Here is a 17,005-nt window from a genome sequence, read left to right on the forward strand (position 1 = left end):
TTTATAAGTTGTAGGCTTGAGTTTTCATCGAGAGTAGAGAAGCAAGTAGATCTCGAGGGTTCAGACGAATAAAGGCGTGCGGCAAAACAAATTACAGTGGGCTAGGTTACACAATGATTCAATCCCTTTTCTGCCCTCGACTTCCCGTTTATATAGGAGGTGAAGCCGATCACTTTTTCGTGTCGTACAAGTACAAGTTTATCGGGCCGCGTTGGACCTTTCCTATATTGATACAAGTTCTATATAACAACCCTACTTTACTAATCCAGGCTTTCATAACTTGGTGTGTATTCAAATCTTCGAGTTCATGGGCTTTTGTGCTCCAAGAATAGATCAAAGGTATATATGCGACATGCTCATTAGGCATGCATATATTATTGCCCATTAATTCGGTATGAAGGGAGTAGTTGAGATTATTTGTCTTGGAATAACATTTGCGCGAAATTGCCATCGGTCAACGAAGGGTGAGAGGAGCTAACTTTTATTGAAAAAGGAAGCGCTTTTATTACCTGCCGAGCGTTCCTACGAGTGGCGAAAAGAAAAGAAAAGGTTTTCGCTCTGCTCTCTCTCTCTTCCGCCTTTTTCCCACGAGCTGCAGCAGAAAAAGCCAAATCTACACTACACTCCCATCCCATCACTCCCCCGCTCTGCTCTCCCCACAGCACAGATCACTCCGCCGCCCAAATCCAGCCGGAAGCCACACCTCTCTCTCACGCTCGCCGGAGAAGTCGTCCGGCGGAAATGGGCGGGCCGCTAGGCGCCATCATTGGCCGCTACCCCTCGGCCACCACCACCGGCGCGGGCGGAGAGGACGCCGAGCAGCTGGGCGGCCGCGGCGGGGACAGCAGCAGCAACCTGGGCATCATACGGCACGACCGCCGGTGCCGCGACCTGGCCTTCCTCGTCCTCTTCGCCGCCTTCTGGGTCGCCATGATCGTCAACTCCAGCTTCGGCTTCAACCAGGGCAACCCCCTCAGGTCCGCCACCCTCCTCCTCAGATTCGCCATCCTCCCTCCCCTGTTGCGTGTCGCTTAGTTAAACCTCGGTTTATTCTACTGTACGAGATCTTTGCCCTGCATTTCCAACCAGCTGCTCTCGAACCACTCTGTGTTTTCTAGACCATCAGTTGACATTTGGGGAAAATGCTTGCTCATGCTCGTACCGTGGAAAAATTGCTACAGTCACTGTCTCGAGAATTCTTTTATTTATTTAGTGCTACTGGACGAGTGTTGCTTGCTAGTAGGGTGAAACGGAACCAGCAGCCCCGGGGTGTCTTGTTTCTAGTGCGGCGCGAATCTGGTTCCTGCTGCTTAGGCACCCGGCCGATTAGGCTAAGGCTGCTCATAGTGGGGAGTAACTTAGACTAGTAACATGACATATGTTACTAGTCTAAGTTACTACCTCCATAGTGGGTAGAAACTTATATGTGGTGTCATGCATTGTGTTATTTATGATGTTGTAGACTCATCTTGTCTTGGGGTGTGTGATGTTATGGTAACATAGCTAGTTACCACCCCACTCTCTTTCTTCATTCATTGTCATGCCATGTCACCAAAATGCATTGGGTTGTGTGATGTTACTAGCTATGTTACTCCCACTATGAGCAGTCTAAGCAAAGGAGGGAGGCCTCTTTTGCTTTCTGGGGAGACCGAGGGAGGGAGAGACGGGCCTTTTGGTGGTTTCGATGGAGCTGTGGTGGCCCTAGGAATTGCATCCCCTCCCTGAAACCCTCGCACCACCACAGCTAAAAAGGGCCGTGGTCTAATCTATCGGGTTCTCAAAGCTGTGACACACTTTCTGACTTTGCGCCTACATATGCTCTTGCAAACCAACCAGCGCAATGCACTACTGAGTGCTGACATTAAAAAAAGGATATGTTATGCAATGCAGCACTGACATTGAAAATGGAAAGGTTTTATTTAGGGGTGAAATTCAGTCTTGCAAGTCGTGGATCTTCTTGGACATGCCTTATATATTGCTGTAACCCTTACATAGATACCATCTTCCTATCACTCTGCAATTATGTCAAGCTCATAGATGGAATTCTGTGGACTTTCGCTTTCTCTGGAAAATTATGTAAAGTCCATCTGCCATTGAGTTAGGTTTTTTAAGTGATCCATCATTACCTTTCGCTTTCTCTGGGAAACCTACCATTGCTTGATAGTGATATCCCTTAGGTTGCTCCTGACTACCATCTAGTAGATCAATTAGGAAGACTTGGCCAGAAGCACAGTAGTAGTAGAAAATGCTAAACAGTGTTTGGTCAGCCTGGAATGTTCTTAATGCTAGCAAATCCTGCATGCAGATCAAATGATCAGGAAATGACACCTTCTGGTCCTTAACCGTGCAGGCTGACATACGAGCTGGACTACAAAGGCAACGTCTGCGGCGACAGGCACGGCGACCCGGACGTGCACGAGCTCGAGGTCAGGTACTGGATGGACCCCAACCAGGTGTACCAGAGCGGGGTCAAGAGCAGCAAGGTTAACCTGGCTGACGCTAAAGCCATCTGCCTCATGGAGTGCCCCACACCGTCCTCGGATACACTCAACTTCGTTTGCGATTATCCGGAAGGGGATATAAAGCTCTCCGTTGACGACTGGATCAACAGGGACTATGATTACTTTGAGTTTCTCACGCCAGACATGAGGAACAGCTCCCTTCAGCTTCAGGGTCCGTGCTACCCCGTCATATTCCCAAGCGTGAATGGTAAGCCTATTCTAAGCCATTTCGTGGCAGCTTTCTGTGTGCATGGAGTAACAGCAAGTACGTGAGATGACTAATTTCAAAATGTTCTTTCCCTTCAGTTTACTGGAGCTGCCAATATATTGCCCGGGCATCCAATGCTTCTTTGAACAAATGGCTGGCGATGGGTGGTGCAAAAATTGAAGAAAATATGCTTATTGATAAAACAATCCACAAGGCCATCGATGCAAGATCTGCAGTCCTCAAGGTTTATAAATCTCCTAGCACCGGACTATCCTTTTATTGTCTGTTATCTTACATACTGAAATTAAGTGAAAAATGGTCCTGATAAACTCCAACGGTTGATCCTGAATGTGCACCTGCCATACTCCTTCAATTTTTTTCTAAACAGTGATTGTTCTGAGACGAGTTGATACTTGATAGTGCCTATTTAGAGCCAGTCTCCACAACATCATCACTAATCCCTGATGCAGCCAATATGTATAGCACCTGAGTCCTAATATGTATTTTAAGATATTAATTGCATTTTGTTCTGTTTGCAGAGGTATGTTGCAGACATTGGGAAGTCCTGGCCTGTCTTAATCGTGTGTGGTGGACTTCTTCCTCTTTTCTTGTCAGTGATCTGGTTGCTGATGATTCGCTACTTTGTTGCTGCCATGACGTGGATAACAGTGGTGCTCTTCAATGCCCTTGTAATATCTGTTACTATGTTCTGTTACATCAAAGGTACCTATTACCATGCCATTTGACATAAATGATGCATGTGGCATTATTACTAACTGGCTACATTATACATTCAGCTGGTTGGATTGGAAATGACCCCTTAACAGTTGTTATTGGAGAAAGTGATCCATATGTCCACATAAGCGGGCGGGTAAGCACATTCAACTGAGTTGACTTCTTATATGATCCAGCTGCCTGTTATCTGATAATTCACCTTCATACTAGGAAATAAGCCACCTCCATGCTGCTACAGTGCTGATGACAGTAATAATGATCATTGCTTTCCTGTCCTCAATAGCTATTGTCAGGCGTATACTGTTCGCCACACCTGTCCTAAAGGTAAGCAGTTTGTTTGATGTACAGGCTTGATTAGGTAATATATCGGAGATACGAAGTAATTTCTGACCATTAACCTTGAGTAATCATTTTCAGGTTGCTGCTAAGGTCATTGGTGAAGTCCAGGCATTGATAATTTTTCCGGTTGTGCCCTACTTCATCCTCGCTATCTTCTACATGTTCTGGTTCTCCGCCATGCTCCATCTCTTCAGCTCAGGTCAAGTTCTCCGAAACGACTGCAGCACGGATTGTTGCACGTACGATCTGAAGCTCAGCAAAGTAAACTGTGACAACTGTTGTGGGTACAGCATCCATTACACCCCACACATTGGCATTGCCATTCTCTTCCACTTATTCGGCTGTTACTGGGCGACTCAGTTCTTTATGGCGTGTTCTTCAACTGTGGTTGCTGGATCAGTTGCTTCGTACTACTGGGCCCGTGGCGAAATATCTGTAAGCACTTGAGAATCACAAGTTATCGAGCACTTCAATTTTAGTCCATATTTTTATACTGGAAATTCAAGCTATATATTCTGATGCAGCACGAGATACCATTTTTTAGCGTCGTCTCTTCGCTCAAGCGGCTGCTGCGGTACAACCTTGGGTCTGCTGCGATAGGTTCGCTTGTTGTATCTGCTGTTGAGTGGGTGCGGTTTATACTAGAATGCCTCCGCCGCAAGTTGAAGCTAGTTGATTCTGCTCGGGAGAGCTGCTGTGGGAAAGTGACATCGTCCTCATCTCAATGCTGCCTCGGCTGCATAGACTGGACCCTCATGTCTGTAAACCGAAATGCCTATATAATGGTAAGCTTGAAGACTGCTCTGTTCATGATGATCCTTTTCTCCACTCTTGTCAGTTCATTATCTTCGTTGTTCTGACTTCCCACACTTGACCTGATAGTTCTGAATTCAAATCTGATTGATGCAATTTTCTTGTACTACAGTATCATTTGCGAGTTGCAACTTTTAGGCTTTTTTAGCATGTGTAAACCCTGTTCTCATGTTGCAGATTGCCATTACTGGGAAAGGTTTCTTCAAAGCCTCCGTGCTAGCGACAGGTCTAATAATGAACAACATACTGCGCATCGGAAAAGTCAATGTTATCGGAGACGTGATCCTCTTCCTGGGGAAACTGTGCGTGAGCTTATTCTGCGCTCTCTTCGCGTTCCTCATGCTGGACACTCACAAGTACAAGTCTGCGCACAACAAGATATCGTCCCCGCTGGTTCCTGTGATTGTGAGCATCTCATCTCTTCTGAACTTCTTGAGCTCTGAACTCGTCATAGTTGACTCCCATCGCTACGACGTAATGACGGCTGAACTCTGATGATGGTGTAGGTAACGTGGGCCCTCGGTTACACGGTGGCCAAGCTGTTCTTTGCGGTTGTCGAGATGTCCATCGACACAATAATCCTCTCGTTCTGCCAGGACGCCGAGGAGCACCAGGGGACCGCGCAGTACGCGCCGCCTCTTCTCATGGAAACGTTGGACGAGCAGAGCGAGCTGCAAAGACTAACTCAAGGGCCTTGAATTCCTCTCTGTTAAAACTAGAGCTAAAATGGTAGTAGTGCAGTAGAAAATTGATCATTGCATTTCAAAAAAAAAAAAAATCACTGGTCCTCTTTCATGATCTTGGCTTGCCGATCTCATGTAGTCTTTTGGAGTATGAGCCATCTGGGTTAATTTGTTGACCTGATAGGTGAGTATTAGGCTCCTTATCTAGTGTGTGTGTGTGCGCGCCTGGCTAATGCATTGTTTAGTGAAGTCAACTGGAAGCTTGGAATCCATGGCAATTACCTGTGCTGATGAGTTATTCTGTTCCTTATCTTGGGTGGTATGAAATTTCATAAGGTGGTATGAGATGCTGTCGAATTATATGTATCCATGTGCCTCCTCGTGGGATAGTGTCGAATTATTAAGCACTTAGCCATGCGTTTGTGCCCCTGATAAGAAATTCATAACTTTCTTTTTGGAGAACACTGCAACTTTATTCACTCGAAACACAACCATATTATGGCTGCTCTGAAGGGAAACTGGGCTTGCGTATGTACAACATTCCTCTGCAGCCACAAATTAACACACGTGGCAAACAACTATATATAATATATATCAACTCTGCTGGTACCTATTATATAGCTCTATTTATAAACAGACCCTACAGAGTTGATAATGCTCTCTGAAACCTTCGAGCAGTCAAGCACCATCAGCTTCTTCTCCAAGGACGAAATACCAGTACTATAGAAGCCTCTTGACATCATGGATCGCTTCTGCCCAGCGCGGCTCTGTACTCGCTGTTGCGCCATCTGCTGGACGAAATGTCCGCGTGCAATTTCTTGTACTCGTAGCATTTCGTCATACAATAATGCTTTAGTTGTGATTAGTTTAATGAGAAGCTGATGTAGTTTATTTAATTCCCATGTGTAGTGAACCGATCATGATAATTCTGTAATTCTTATTCACGGACTGTGTGTTGCTTTAGATGCTTTCTGATACAGTTTCTCGGTGTCAGTTCAGTGTTCATATGTGGTGCGCTATGCCATTTGGAACTTTCTTTGTTAGATGCTGAAACATTTGCCTACTGCAGTTATGCCAAAACTCTCTCTTTTGTGCTGACTTTGGCCTACGGATGTCCTTGCTTACTCCATGTAGTTAGATAATTTCGTATTCTCTCCATTCCAAAATGTAAGTCGGCCTTAAATTTCGCTGGTTAGCAACTTACAACTTTGACTATGATTTGTACGTATAATATTATATGCTCATAAATTTTATATAAATTTATATGAAATGAAAGAGTTTGCAAGACGAAGTCAACTATACCATCTATACATTCTAAATCCATATAACTTCATACATATTAGTGGTTACAATTGTGCAAAAAAAAAAAAAAAACTATGCAAAAAAACGTGACTTACATTTTAGCACAGAGAGGGTATTATTTCGGTAATTTTGTACAACCATCGAAGGAAGATATCTGCAGGAGCGATTTGCTTTATATGGTTAATAATGTACAAGCATTCAATTTAGGGCATCTTCTCCACTCTTTTCTTCAAGATATGTTATGTTTGTATACATCCAATTTAGTTAATGGAGGATGCGGACTCTGGGCCGGGCTCGGGCCAAACAAAACAGAAAATTAACACTAGATCGGGCCGGGCCGTCGGGCCAGCCCGGAAAAAATCGGGCCTTTTCGGGCCGCGGGCCGGGCTCGGGCCTAAATTTGTTGAAAGTTAGTCGGGCCGGGCCGGGCTCGGGCCAAGGATTTCCCGTCGGGCTTTTTTCGGGCCAGCCCGAAGCCCGGCCCGGCCTGAGAAATGCCCAGGAAGAATGCGGAGAGCAGTTTCTTCACATCATATTAATTATAGTAACACTTTATATTACTGTAATGGAAGGGAGAGACTAGAGTAGAAGAAAAAACCCATGCCAAGTAGAGGAAAAACGAGTTGCACTTGCACCGCTGTAGTACTTGTGCAATCTCCTCCTCCCATGTCTAAACAAAATCATGTTTCTCCTGCCGTGCGGCTTCGTTCTATCATTTTGGACCTTCGTATTTTTTCCAGGCGATCCCACCAGGGATCAATTTTCATTATCCATTGATAACGAAAACAGAGTCAGAGATCTTTGACATATATACAACTCCACGCCATGGAGACTGAAAGCAAAAGCTGTCCAAAAGCAGAAACCTAGCTGGGAAGGGGGCACCGCAAAGCTAATGCTAGTGTCGGCGGAGAGGAGCTAGAAGTTCTATTACAACAACCAACGGGATATGTACAGAAGCTAAAATGACAGTTTTTCACCAGCCAGATCATCCGGATCCGCCACACTTTCATCAAAACGAAGCAGCTATGTCGTAACGAACTTTCACGTGCCCAGGTCATCTGCGTCTTCAGGATCGTCAACAACTTCCATATCTCCATCCGAACGCGCAGTCAGGCGAGGCACCCCACTTGAACCAGCAGCATCATTCCGACCCATGGCAAGGTTGAGCAGCGCATCTGCTCCTTGTTGCAATAGCGAGGCGTCAGCTGCACTGTGCGATCCTGCCCAATATTTCATAAAAGCCACAAATCAACACATGAGTTCAACAGGATTTTTAGGGATTTTTTTCAAAGCAAGCTTTGTTACGCGAGTTGCTGCTGCTGCCACGGTAATGTTTTGTTCATTGCAAATTTCATAGATTTCAGAAGATTTATCCTTGAAGGGAGAGTGACCACACCAAGCATCTCCCCAAAATCCAACAACCATTCTTCTGCCACACAAATAGATGTCCCTAACATGTAACAGGTCAGACCACAAGGGAGAATCTCCACTTCTGTGTTTGGCAAAATATATTCTAGAGTCCCCCAGGTATTTTTCTCATAAAATCCTGCCAAGGTCCTTCATCATTCTACAGATTCCACCACCACTTATACATCAGACTGATAATGAATTTATTCAAATCTTTCACACCAAGGCCTCCTTTACATTTGGGCTTACATATCCATCTCCATTTAACAAAATGATATTTTCTTTTGTCCCCAAAAGAAAGCTCTAATTGATCTTGATATGTGTTCAATATTTGTTTTATGAAGAAGCCTCATAGACATTTGGTACACAACAATATTGGACAAATATGCATCAATTTTAATTAATCGGCCACCAATAGACATAGTGCTACCCATCCAGCCTCCCATACTTTTCTTCACTTTTTGCTCAATGAACTGTAATTCAACAACTGTCAATCTCCTGGCACACACATGAGTGCTCAGATATTTAATAGGCTATTTCCCTTTCTGACAATTGAAGAGATCCACGTACTCTTGCAGTTTGTCAGGATCATCAAGTATCAACATAGTTTCACTTTTTCAAAGTTTATTTTCAGTCCAGACATAATCTCAAATATATACAGGAGTAGTTTTAAGTTTCTGGCCCCTCAACATCATCCTGAATCAAAAGAATTTGTGTCACCTGCATATTGCAGAATAGCAACTCCATTCACCACCAAGTTTTTAGCAAAACCTTTGATCAAGCCACTCCTCTGTGCATTAACAATCATTTTGGACAAACTATTGGCAGCCATGTTGAACAGGAAAGTAGCAAAAGGATCTCCTTGCCTAACACGTTTGAAACTGTCAAAGTATGGACCCACCATATCATTAATTTTCACACTGAGAGTCCCTTTTGTGACTTCTTCTTTGATCCAGACAAAACATCTGTCACTGAAACCTTTTTGCTTGCAACAGTCTATCAGGAAATTCCAATTCACTTTATCATAAGTCTTTTCAAAATCAATTTTCAACACAACCCCTGCTTCTTCTTGCTTTTGGCTTCTCTCAGTATTTCTTGCAGCAGCATCACCCCATCAGTGATATATCTCCCTCTAATAAAAGCATTCTGACAAGGATGAATCAACTTTCCCATCACAGGTTCAACCCTGACAGTCATTGCCTTGGTAATTTTTTTTAACAAGACTTGCAGCATACAAATTGGTATGTACTTCTGAATAATCTCTGCATCATCACTTTTAGGGATAAGAGTAATAATCCCATTGTTGAATATAAATATAGTGCATAGCCTCCTTCCATCAGATCGGTCTTTTGGAAACCTTGGCTAGTGCATCAATTCTATATGGTATCAGAGCCAAGAGGTCTTGAGTTCAAGACCCTCCTCGCGCAGTATAATTTTTTTTTCTGCGGCCTGTGCACGGTGTAGACGTGAGGGGGAATGTTGAATATAAATATAGTGCCTAGCCTCCTTCCATCAGATCGGTCTTTTGGAAACTTGGCTAGTGCATCAATTCTATACTCATAGTTTATTCTTTCCAGATTAATTTTGTGTTTATGAAAATCATTGAACATTCCGAGAATGTCCAGTTTTGATGATATTCCAGCAGTGTTGATAGAACTCGACAGGAATTCCATCAGGGCCAACAACTTTATTTTTCTTCATCTGATCTATTACTTCATGGATTTATTCTTCAGTAAAGGGCCTATCAAGGTTCTCCCTATCAGTATCATCAAATTTTTCATCCTTCTCCCATATATCATCATTTAACCTGACACCAATGTCAACCACTGGACCAAACAATGTTTTATAGAAATTGGTTGCATGCTCCAACAAGGAAGGAGTACCCTGAATTATATCTGATCCATCTTTCAGGGAAAACATTGTTCTTTTTCTTTTTATTCCATTGGCCACTCTATGGAAAAATCTGGTATTATTGCCACCTTTCAACAACCATTGTTCTCTGGATCTTTGTTGGCAGACAGCTTCCTCTTTCTCAAGTAAATGTAACAATTATTCTTGAATTTGAGATTTCCTGCAAGCTTGTGTTCTGGAAATACAACCATTTTCTTCCAGTTCCTCCAGAGTATCTAGCTCCAGGTGTAGTTCTTGTTTTCTCTTCTTATCTCTCCCCCTGATATTTGCCCCCCAGCCTTTCAAACCATTCTTCACACTCTTCAATTTGATTTGGACAGTTTCCAAAGAGTTTCTTGCTCTGACATGTTGTCTCCAAATTCTTTCAACTCTGGACAAGAAATCCTCCTCCTTCAACCAATTTTTCTCAATCTGAAAGCTCTATTCTTCTGCTCCCTGTTTTCCATGGTATCCAAGATAATTGGGTTGTGATCACAAATATCTCTAGACATCTTATGAACAGTTGTTAAGGGGAAAATATTTTCCCAGTCAGCAGACATCATAAATCTATCCAAATTTTCTAGAGTAGGACTTAATTGATTATTTGACCAAGTAAACTGTCCTTCAGACATTTCAATCTCTTTGAGTTCATAAGTATTGATAATGACATTAAACATACTTGACCATTTACTTCTTCTCATCTCTTTATTTTTCTCAGAGGGGAATCTCAAGATGTTAAAGTCACCACCTATCACCATAGGGAGCCTCTGATCACTGCAGACTTCCCTCAGTTCCACCAAAAAAGCTTCCTTGTCCTCTTCCTGAGCAGCTCCATACACAAAAACCAAATTCCATTTCTTATGTATTTTCAGATCCTGCAAAGTCACTTTTATGTAGAATCTGCCCATCAGAGTATCATCAATATCAAACATGGCAATCTTGAATCCACCAAGTATACCACCAGCCCTTCCAATGGAAGGGATCCATCTCCAAGAGAATTGATTCACAGGATCAATTTTCCTGAAGAAGGCCTGAGAATACTCCTTCTTAATAGTTTCTTGCAAGCCTATGAAATCCAGCTGTTGTTCTCTAATTAAATCTGATAAGAAAGTTCTCATACCTTTCTTCCCCACCCCTCTGCAATTCATATTGGCACCTATCATAGATATCTGGGGTTTTTCTTCCTCACTCTCGATCCAGTCACAATGCCACACACAGAGTGATCATTGGAGACTTTCATCTAGGGAGCACCACATCCAGATTGTGCTCCCAAATTTTTTTTGCATTATTTCTGTTCCTCTCCAAGGATGTCTGAATTTTGCTAGCAGATTTCATTTTCTTCTTGGTTTTCCTGCACAAAACCGGAGTAAACTCCTCATCATCTTCTTCCTCTTCCCCAAACCCCAGGAACATGACCTGATTGCTTTCCACAAGTTGTTCTTCCGCACCAACATTTTTTTGTAGTTGTGATTTACAATTCAGGTTGTGTCTAGCTACCTCTAGATCTTTAATATGATTAATCTTTTATGTATTAAAGGTGTCAGGGTTAACACCCATTTCCAGAGATCTAGCATAGATATCTTCATCATCTAATATAGCAAACGAATTAAAGGAATTAAGATTAGTACTTGGAACATTTCCTGCTTGATTTTGAGCCCCGGTGCCATCTTCGACCCTAGACATGGTATGAGGTTGACCAACAATTCTTGTACTCATTCTTGTTGGTTGCAGAGGCTCCTCAGCTCTTGTCTCCATTCTTCCAGCATTTTCTCCATCATTTCCCTGCATCTCTTCCTGTGTCAGTCCTTCCTGCATTCTCCTGCATGTTCTCTACTTCTGGCTGAGAGCCATCCACAGGAATAACCAAAACCATGCGCTCAGGTTACAAGGAGGGAGCAGCAAGGGCAAGAATTGCACCCTGTATTTTGGACCCTCGTATGGTGTGCACATCTAAATCTAGAACCGCGTTGCAATGGAATAGTGGTTGACCATTTTCTAGGTGGCCGGCCTTTTATCGAAGAAATGAAAGTAAAAGTAAAAGTAAAAGTTGCTGGGACTCACACAAAAAACAGTGGCAACCTAGAAATCAGGTCACCCCAGCATGCTATCGCGTTCGGCTCTCATATTTTCCGATCACTTTTGGCAAATGAGACCAACGCGAAGCTAGAAAGAAGAATTGTTGGTGTCATTTAGCTAAATTTACCGGTGTCAATTTGTATTTCTGAGAACACGTATTCATTTACAAAGGGGAATGGTAAAAATCCGTTGGTGTCATTTAACACCAGTCAATACATTGCTAGCTCCGTCACTGTCACGAGACGACAATTTGGGCCCCCTGTTTTGTCCCAATCTGCATCGGTCCTAAGTCAAAATAAGATTAGCTGCTAATTAGAATATGTAATCCAAACCGAGACCTAACGCTTACCAATGTTTTGGCCCTTCCTCGTGTCACATACTACGTGCAAGCAGTTTAATTTGACTTGAAAAATAGCTACACGTATCAAGCTCACTAAACAATTGTTGTGGTCAAAGATGCCTCCTCGTCGGCCATAGGGGACGTACGTTCCATTACCTATACAGATCATTACTTACTAAAATCCTCTGCCGTCTGTGTCTAGTAATTCACCAAGAGAAAAACAAACATCCCAGCTAGAGGTGGGAGAACCGGACAAGACTAGGCATCGGAAATTTCGCGCAAAAATTATGCAATGCTACAACGCGCGCGACACCACGTCGGCCTCAGCCTCCCAGACGTCGGAGACTTCGTGTTTTTGGTCCATTTTTTCTGTTCTCGAGTTTGTTTTTACCTGCCCGATTCGTCAACTCTCTCCGTCGTTCTCGCTCGGCCTCTCTGCCTCACATGCACGGTCAGTCGCGAATCAAACAAACTTGATTATACTAGTATCTAATCAAGTGCTAGTTAATTGGCATAGCTCTTAGACAATATCATATATTAGAGCATTCATTTTTTTTGAGTAACTAAAATATTCTACAACCTCCATTTTTATTTCGTTTTTATTTAGTTCTACATTTAGTCAAAGTTAAACTTTGTTAAGTTTGAGCATAATATAAAAAATACACATTATGACGATTCTAATAGTACTGATTTACATTATAGATGTTTATATTTTCTTCTAAATATTTCGTTAGATTTTACAAAGTTTAACTTTAAGTACACCTAGAACGCAAAGTAATTGTGAACGAAGGGAGTATTAGTGCGAGTTGTGCAATTATATAACAACAACTTTATGGACTAGTATATTTTGGGGTGTGTATTATATATAACAATGTGACTAGTAGAATTTAATTTCTAGTTAGGTGATGTTATCAAATCTCAGTTGCAAGTTATGACTAGGATTTACTGGCCCAATAACATTTTTATTAGTTGCAATTCGTGTGCAAATAGTAAAATCCGAAAACCTATATGCAAATGAGAAAATTTCAATTGTACCTCATGTTGTAAGGTATCATATGTAGTATCATCCTTCCATGCATGCAAAAAGTGATGTGTCACTACATTAATGATGAGAGAGAGCATAGTGGTGTCATAGGTAGACATATACCATATGTCCATATCCTAACACATAAAACTAAAAAAATAAATATAAGATAGATCTTGTACACACTTTTGCACTGAGATTCTACAAATTAATGAATATAAGATAAATATGATACTACTATATGATACTATGCATTGTAGAGATAGTATCATAAAATAGTATCATATGCATGATATTATGGATTGTGACTTGTCTAAGTTATGGCTAACGAAAAATCAGAAAAATCAGGACCAATACAACGGTTAGCAGTTTCAAAATGTTATGATACCAGACAATCCATAAATAAGCGAGTCTAGCTCCTTCCTAGAAAGCGCATCGCCGTGTGGACTCGCACACGTCTTTGAATTTGATTTGAATCCTCCCCTCGCTCTCAAGTCTCGACATCCATCTCCCGTATATAGAGCTCCATTTTGTGTCACACTCGTATGTAGAACTCCATTTCGTCAAATATATCTTCCCACTCTCCTTCCTGCAACCAACCCCTCGCAACACTTGCTGTGATCCGCCATTGTTCTCTCATCCTCACCTTTAGCTCGCTTGAAGCTCAAGAAGGCCTGCTCGATTGCTTCAGTTCTAATGGAGGAGCAGGCAGTGAAGGTAGAGGTGGAGGTTCCGTCTTACTTCCTTTGCCCGATTACGCTGGACGTCATGCGCGACCCGGTCACGCTCCCCACCGGCATCACCTACGACCGCCACGCCATCCACCGCTGGCTCCGTCTCGCCGACGGCGCCACGTCGGCGACGTGCCCGCTCACCAAGCTGCCCGTCGCGCCCGACTGTGAGCCCACGCCCAATCACACCCTGCGCCGCCTCATCCACTCCTGGTGCGCGCGCAACCCCGGCGCCGCCGTCGACAGTATCGAGCGCATCTCGACACCTCCTGCATCTGCGAACATCGGGCCGCTGGTGTCCCGGCTTGCCGATCCCAAGAAACCCGAGCGGGAGACCCTCGCCGCGCTGCGCGAGATCAGGGACGTAGCGGCCGAGAGCGAGCCGGGCAGGGAGCTCGTCGCCGCGTTCCCCGGGGCGGCAGACGCGCTGTTCGCCGTCCTCGTCAGCACATCAGCCCCGTCGGAGGCCGACATGGCGCTCGACGCCATCTCCTCGCTCCGGCTCGCCGAGCCGTGCCTCGTGCGCGCCGTCGATAGGGACGGCATGGCGCTCGTCGACGCGCTCGTGTCCATGCTGCAGCGCGACGCCGACGCGGTGTCGCGGGCGCGCGCAGCGATGCTTCTCGCGGACGTCACGGCGTGCATGGCGACGAGCAGGGCGTCGTCCCTGCCTGAGCAGGTGTTTGTGGAGGCGGTGCGGCTGCTCCGCGACAACGACGGTGGCGCCTCGACCGCGGCGATCAAGGCGGCGCTGCGCGTACTTGCCGGTGCCACATCGTACGGCCGGAACCGGATCAAGGCCGCGGAAGCCGGCGCGGTGGCGGCCCTCGTGGAAGTGCTGCTTGTCGATGGCGGGCGGCGGCGCGCGTGGTGCGAGCTGGCGCTCTCCGCGCTCGACCGGTTGTGCGGGTGCGCGGACGGGCGGGCGGCGTTGGTGGCGCACGGCGCCGGGGTGGCTGCGGTGGGGGAGATGGTGGTCGGAACGTCGGCGGCGGCGAGCGGGAAGGCCGTGCGGGTGCTGCGGTCGGTGGCGCGGCACGCGGCAACCGCGGAGGTGGTGCGCGAGATGGTGGCGACTGGCGCGGTGACGAAGCTGTGCGCCGTGGCGGTCTCCCCGGAGACGCAGGAGAGGACAAGGGAGAGGGCGCAGGAGACGCTTCGGATGCACGCCGAGGCATGGCGGAGCTCGCCGTGCATCCATCCCAACCGCTACCCTTACTAGCCAGTTCATGGTTCCACATGCTCATCGAAAAAAATATGCTCACCGCAAAAAAAGTTCTAACTGTTCCTTCTGAAATCTGAAACAAAAATATGTTCTAGTACAAAGCTTCAGACAAAAACTATTACGTGCCGGTTAATTATTTTCCATCCTCGTTTCACTGGATTCATGAGTGATGTTTCGTTCAAAATATAATTTGTAAGATATCAAAAGAGGACAAGATTAAGATTGATTTACTTCGACTCTCACCTTCAGTGCCAGTTTGCCTATTGCGCTTAGAGCTCGCTCAGTTGGTCGCTAACCGCGTTGAGGAGGTGTCTCGCCCTCTTCATGAAGAAGTGGTAAGTCTCAAGCTGTTGTTGACACAAGTTGATGTTTCTTTGGAGCCGACGGAGGCGTGCTCTTCTGGTGGGCAGGAGCTCGCCACCGTGGAGGCTCCGTTTCCGCTTAGCTTCGCGGAGCAGAAGTCATTGGTGGTTGAAATAGCTACATAATTTGTGTGGGGATTCATCTGTGGAGCATGAGCTCTTGAAGTTCGGTGGTGGTAAGGTTATGCCTCCTTCTGTCGATGAAGTGAGCCATGTGATTTCTATTGGTATTGGGTTGTTAAGTCAGGTTTGCTGATAATGGTGCCCGGAGGTGTTGTTGCTAGAGAGGTTTGCGAGTTTATCGCTACCTTAGCTGCTACCTACCCTGGATCCATTGTGGATAGATGGGTGCCCACAATGTCATGGCATGTCTTTGTCGGCGCGGTTGGAGTTCGTTCGTGTCTGCTTGTGGTTCTTTGTGTTGGCTAGTGTGTGTGCGCCCTGTAGTTTCGGGTCTTTGTTACGCTTGGCTTTAAGTGTGGGCGCGGTTTGCCTGGGTTTGACTATTTGTTGTAGGTTTCGCCCGGTTTTCTCCTAAAAACTGGGCACTCTCTTCTCAATTAATCTATTTCAATATTTCTTTTAATTTACTCATCATGACCAACTCGAAGGATGTTACTAGCCGAGAGGTAACCTATAACTTGCTAAACTAGATAGATATGTCACTAAATAAGTGCATGAAACCTAACGAAAACCTTCTAAAGATTTAATTGCATATGTGTATCTAAATTTTAAATCAAGTTCTAATAGAGCTCTAGGAATTCCTTCATGGGGTCTTCCAATTTCTTCATGACAATCTCCCATCTGCTTAGGGTGGTTGATTGTGATTTCCTCTCTGAAAAGGTGGGTCATAGGGTTAACCCTTGGCATTGACTCTTTCTCACCTCTTTAGAAAGACTAGAGCTTGCAAATTTTTGCCTATCCATCCTTCTGATGTTTGTCATTGGGTTTTACTTGCTACCGACGAGGGAATGTACAACCAGATAGGCTCAATGAAGCGAGTCGCTGCACGGCAACACGAGAATAGGGGGTGAGATGTTCATATCCCCCTTCCCCCATATGAAAGCCCATATCCTAGGGAGAGCAAGCCAGCGATCCAACATCAACGTGGAGAGCAAGTCATCGATCCAACATCAACGTGGTCGACTAGGATCGTCGACCGACTCGACCATATTCTGTAAACAATAGGCCCACCCACCTTGATGTCATTAGATGAACAATTGAAAAAGTAATCATTTATCCCTAGTGAGGCAATTAATGGGAAGGTAAAAACCCATATTAGCACATTAATTTGTCTCACTTCCATATGCATGATACCAAGTCACATCACGTAGCACACATATCCCGCTCACAAGTTCTTGCATACTAG

The 17,005-nt window shown here is 44.7% G+C and overlaps 2 protein-coding genes across 2 annotated transcripts; both read left to right on the forward strand.

The window, feature by feature from the left end:
- The first annotated feature begins 741 nt into the window (after positions 1 to 741).
- Positions 742 to 5,589, forward strand: LOC124675890 (choline transporter protein 1-like). Its single transcript, XM_047211961.1, has 10 exons — positions 742 to 977; positions 2,351 to 2,709; positions 2,808 to 2,953; positions 3,249 to 3,432; positions 3,507 to 3,580; positions 3,655 to 3,768; positions 3,862 to 4,218; positions 4,308 to 4,568; positions 4,774 to 5,001; positions 5,103 to 5,589. Exons 1-10 carry the CDS (start codon positions 742 to 744, stop codon positions 5,292 to 5,294), a joined length of 2,151 nt encoding a protein of 716 aa, XP_047067917.1. The 3' UTR covers positions 5,295 to 5,589.
- An 8,326-nt stretch (positions 5,590 to 13,915) lies between these two features.
- On the forward strand, positions 13,916 to 15,504 carry LOC124670448 (E3 ubiquitin-protein ligase PUB23-like). Its single transcript, XM_047206944.1, has one exon. The coding sequence runs from the start codon at positions 14,015 to 14,017 to the stop codon at positions 15,269 to 15,271; it is 1,257 nt and encodes a 418-aa protein (XP_047062900.1). The 5' UTR covers positions 13,916 to 14,014; the 3' UTR covers positions 15,272 to 15,504.
- Positions 15,505 to 17,005: the final 1,501 nt, after the last annotated feature.

This window comes from Lolium rigidum, chromosome 7 (assembly GCF_022539505.1).
Source record: "Lolium rigidum isolate FL_2022 chromosome 7, APGP_CSIRO_Lrig_0.1, whole genome shotgun sequence".
Classification (NCBI taxonomy): Eukaryota; Viridiplantae; Streptophyta; class Magnoliopsida; order Poales; family Poaceae; genus Lolium; species Lolium rigidum.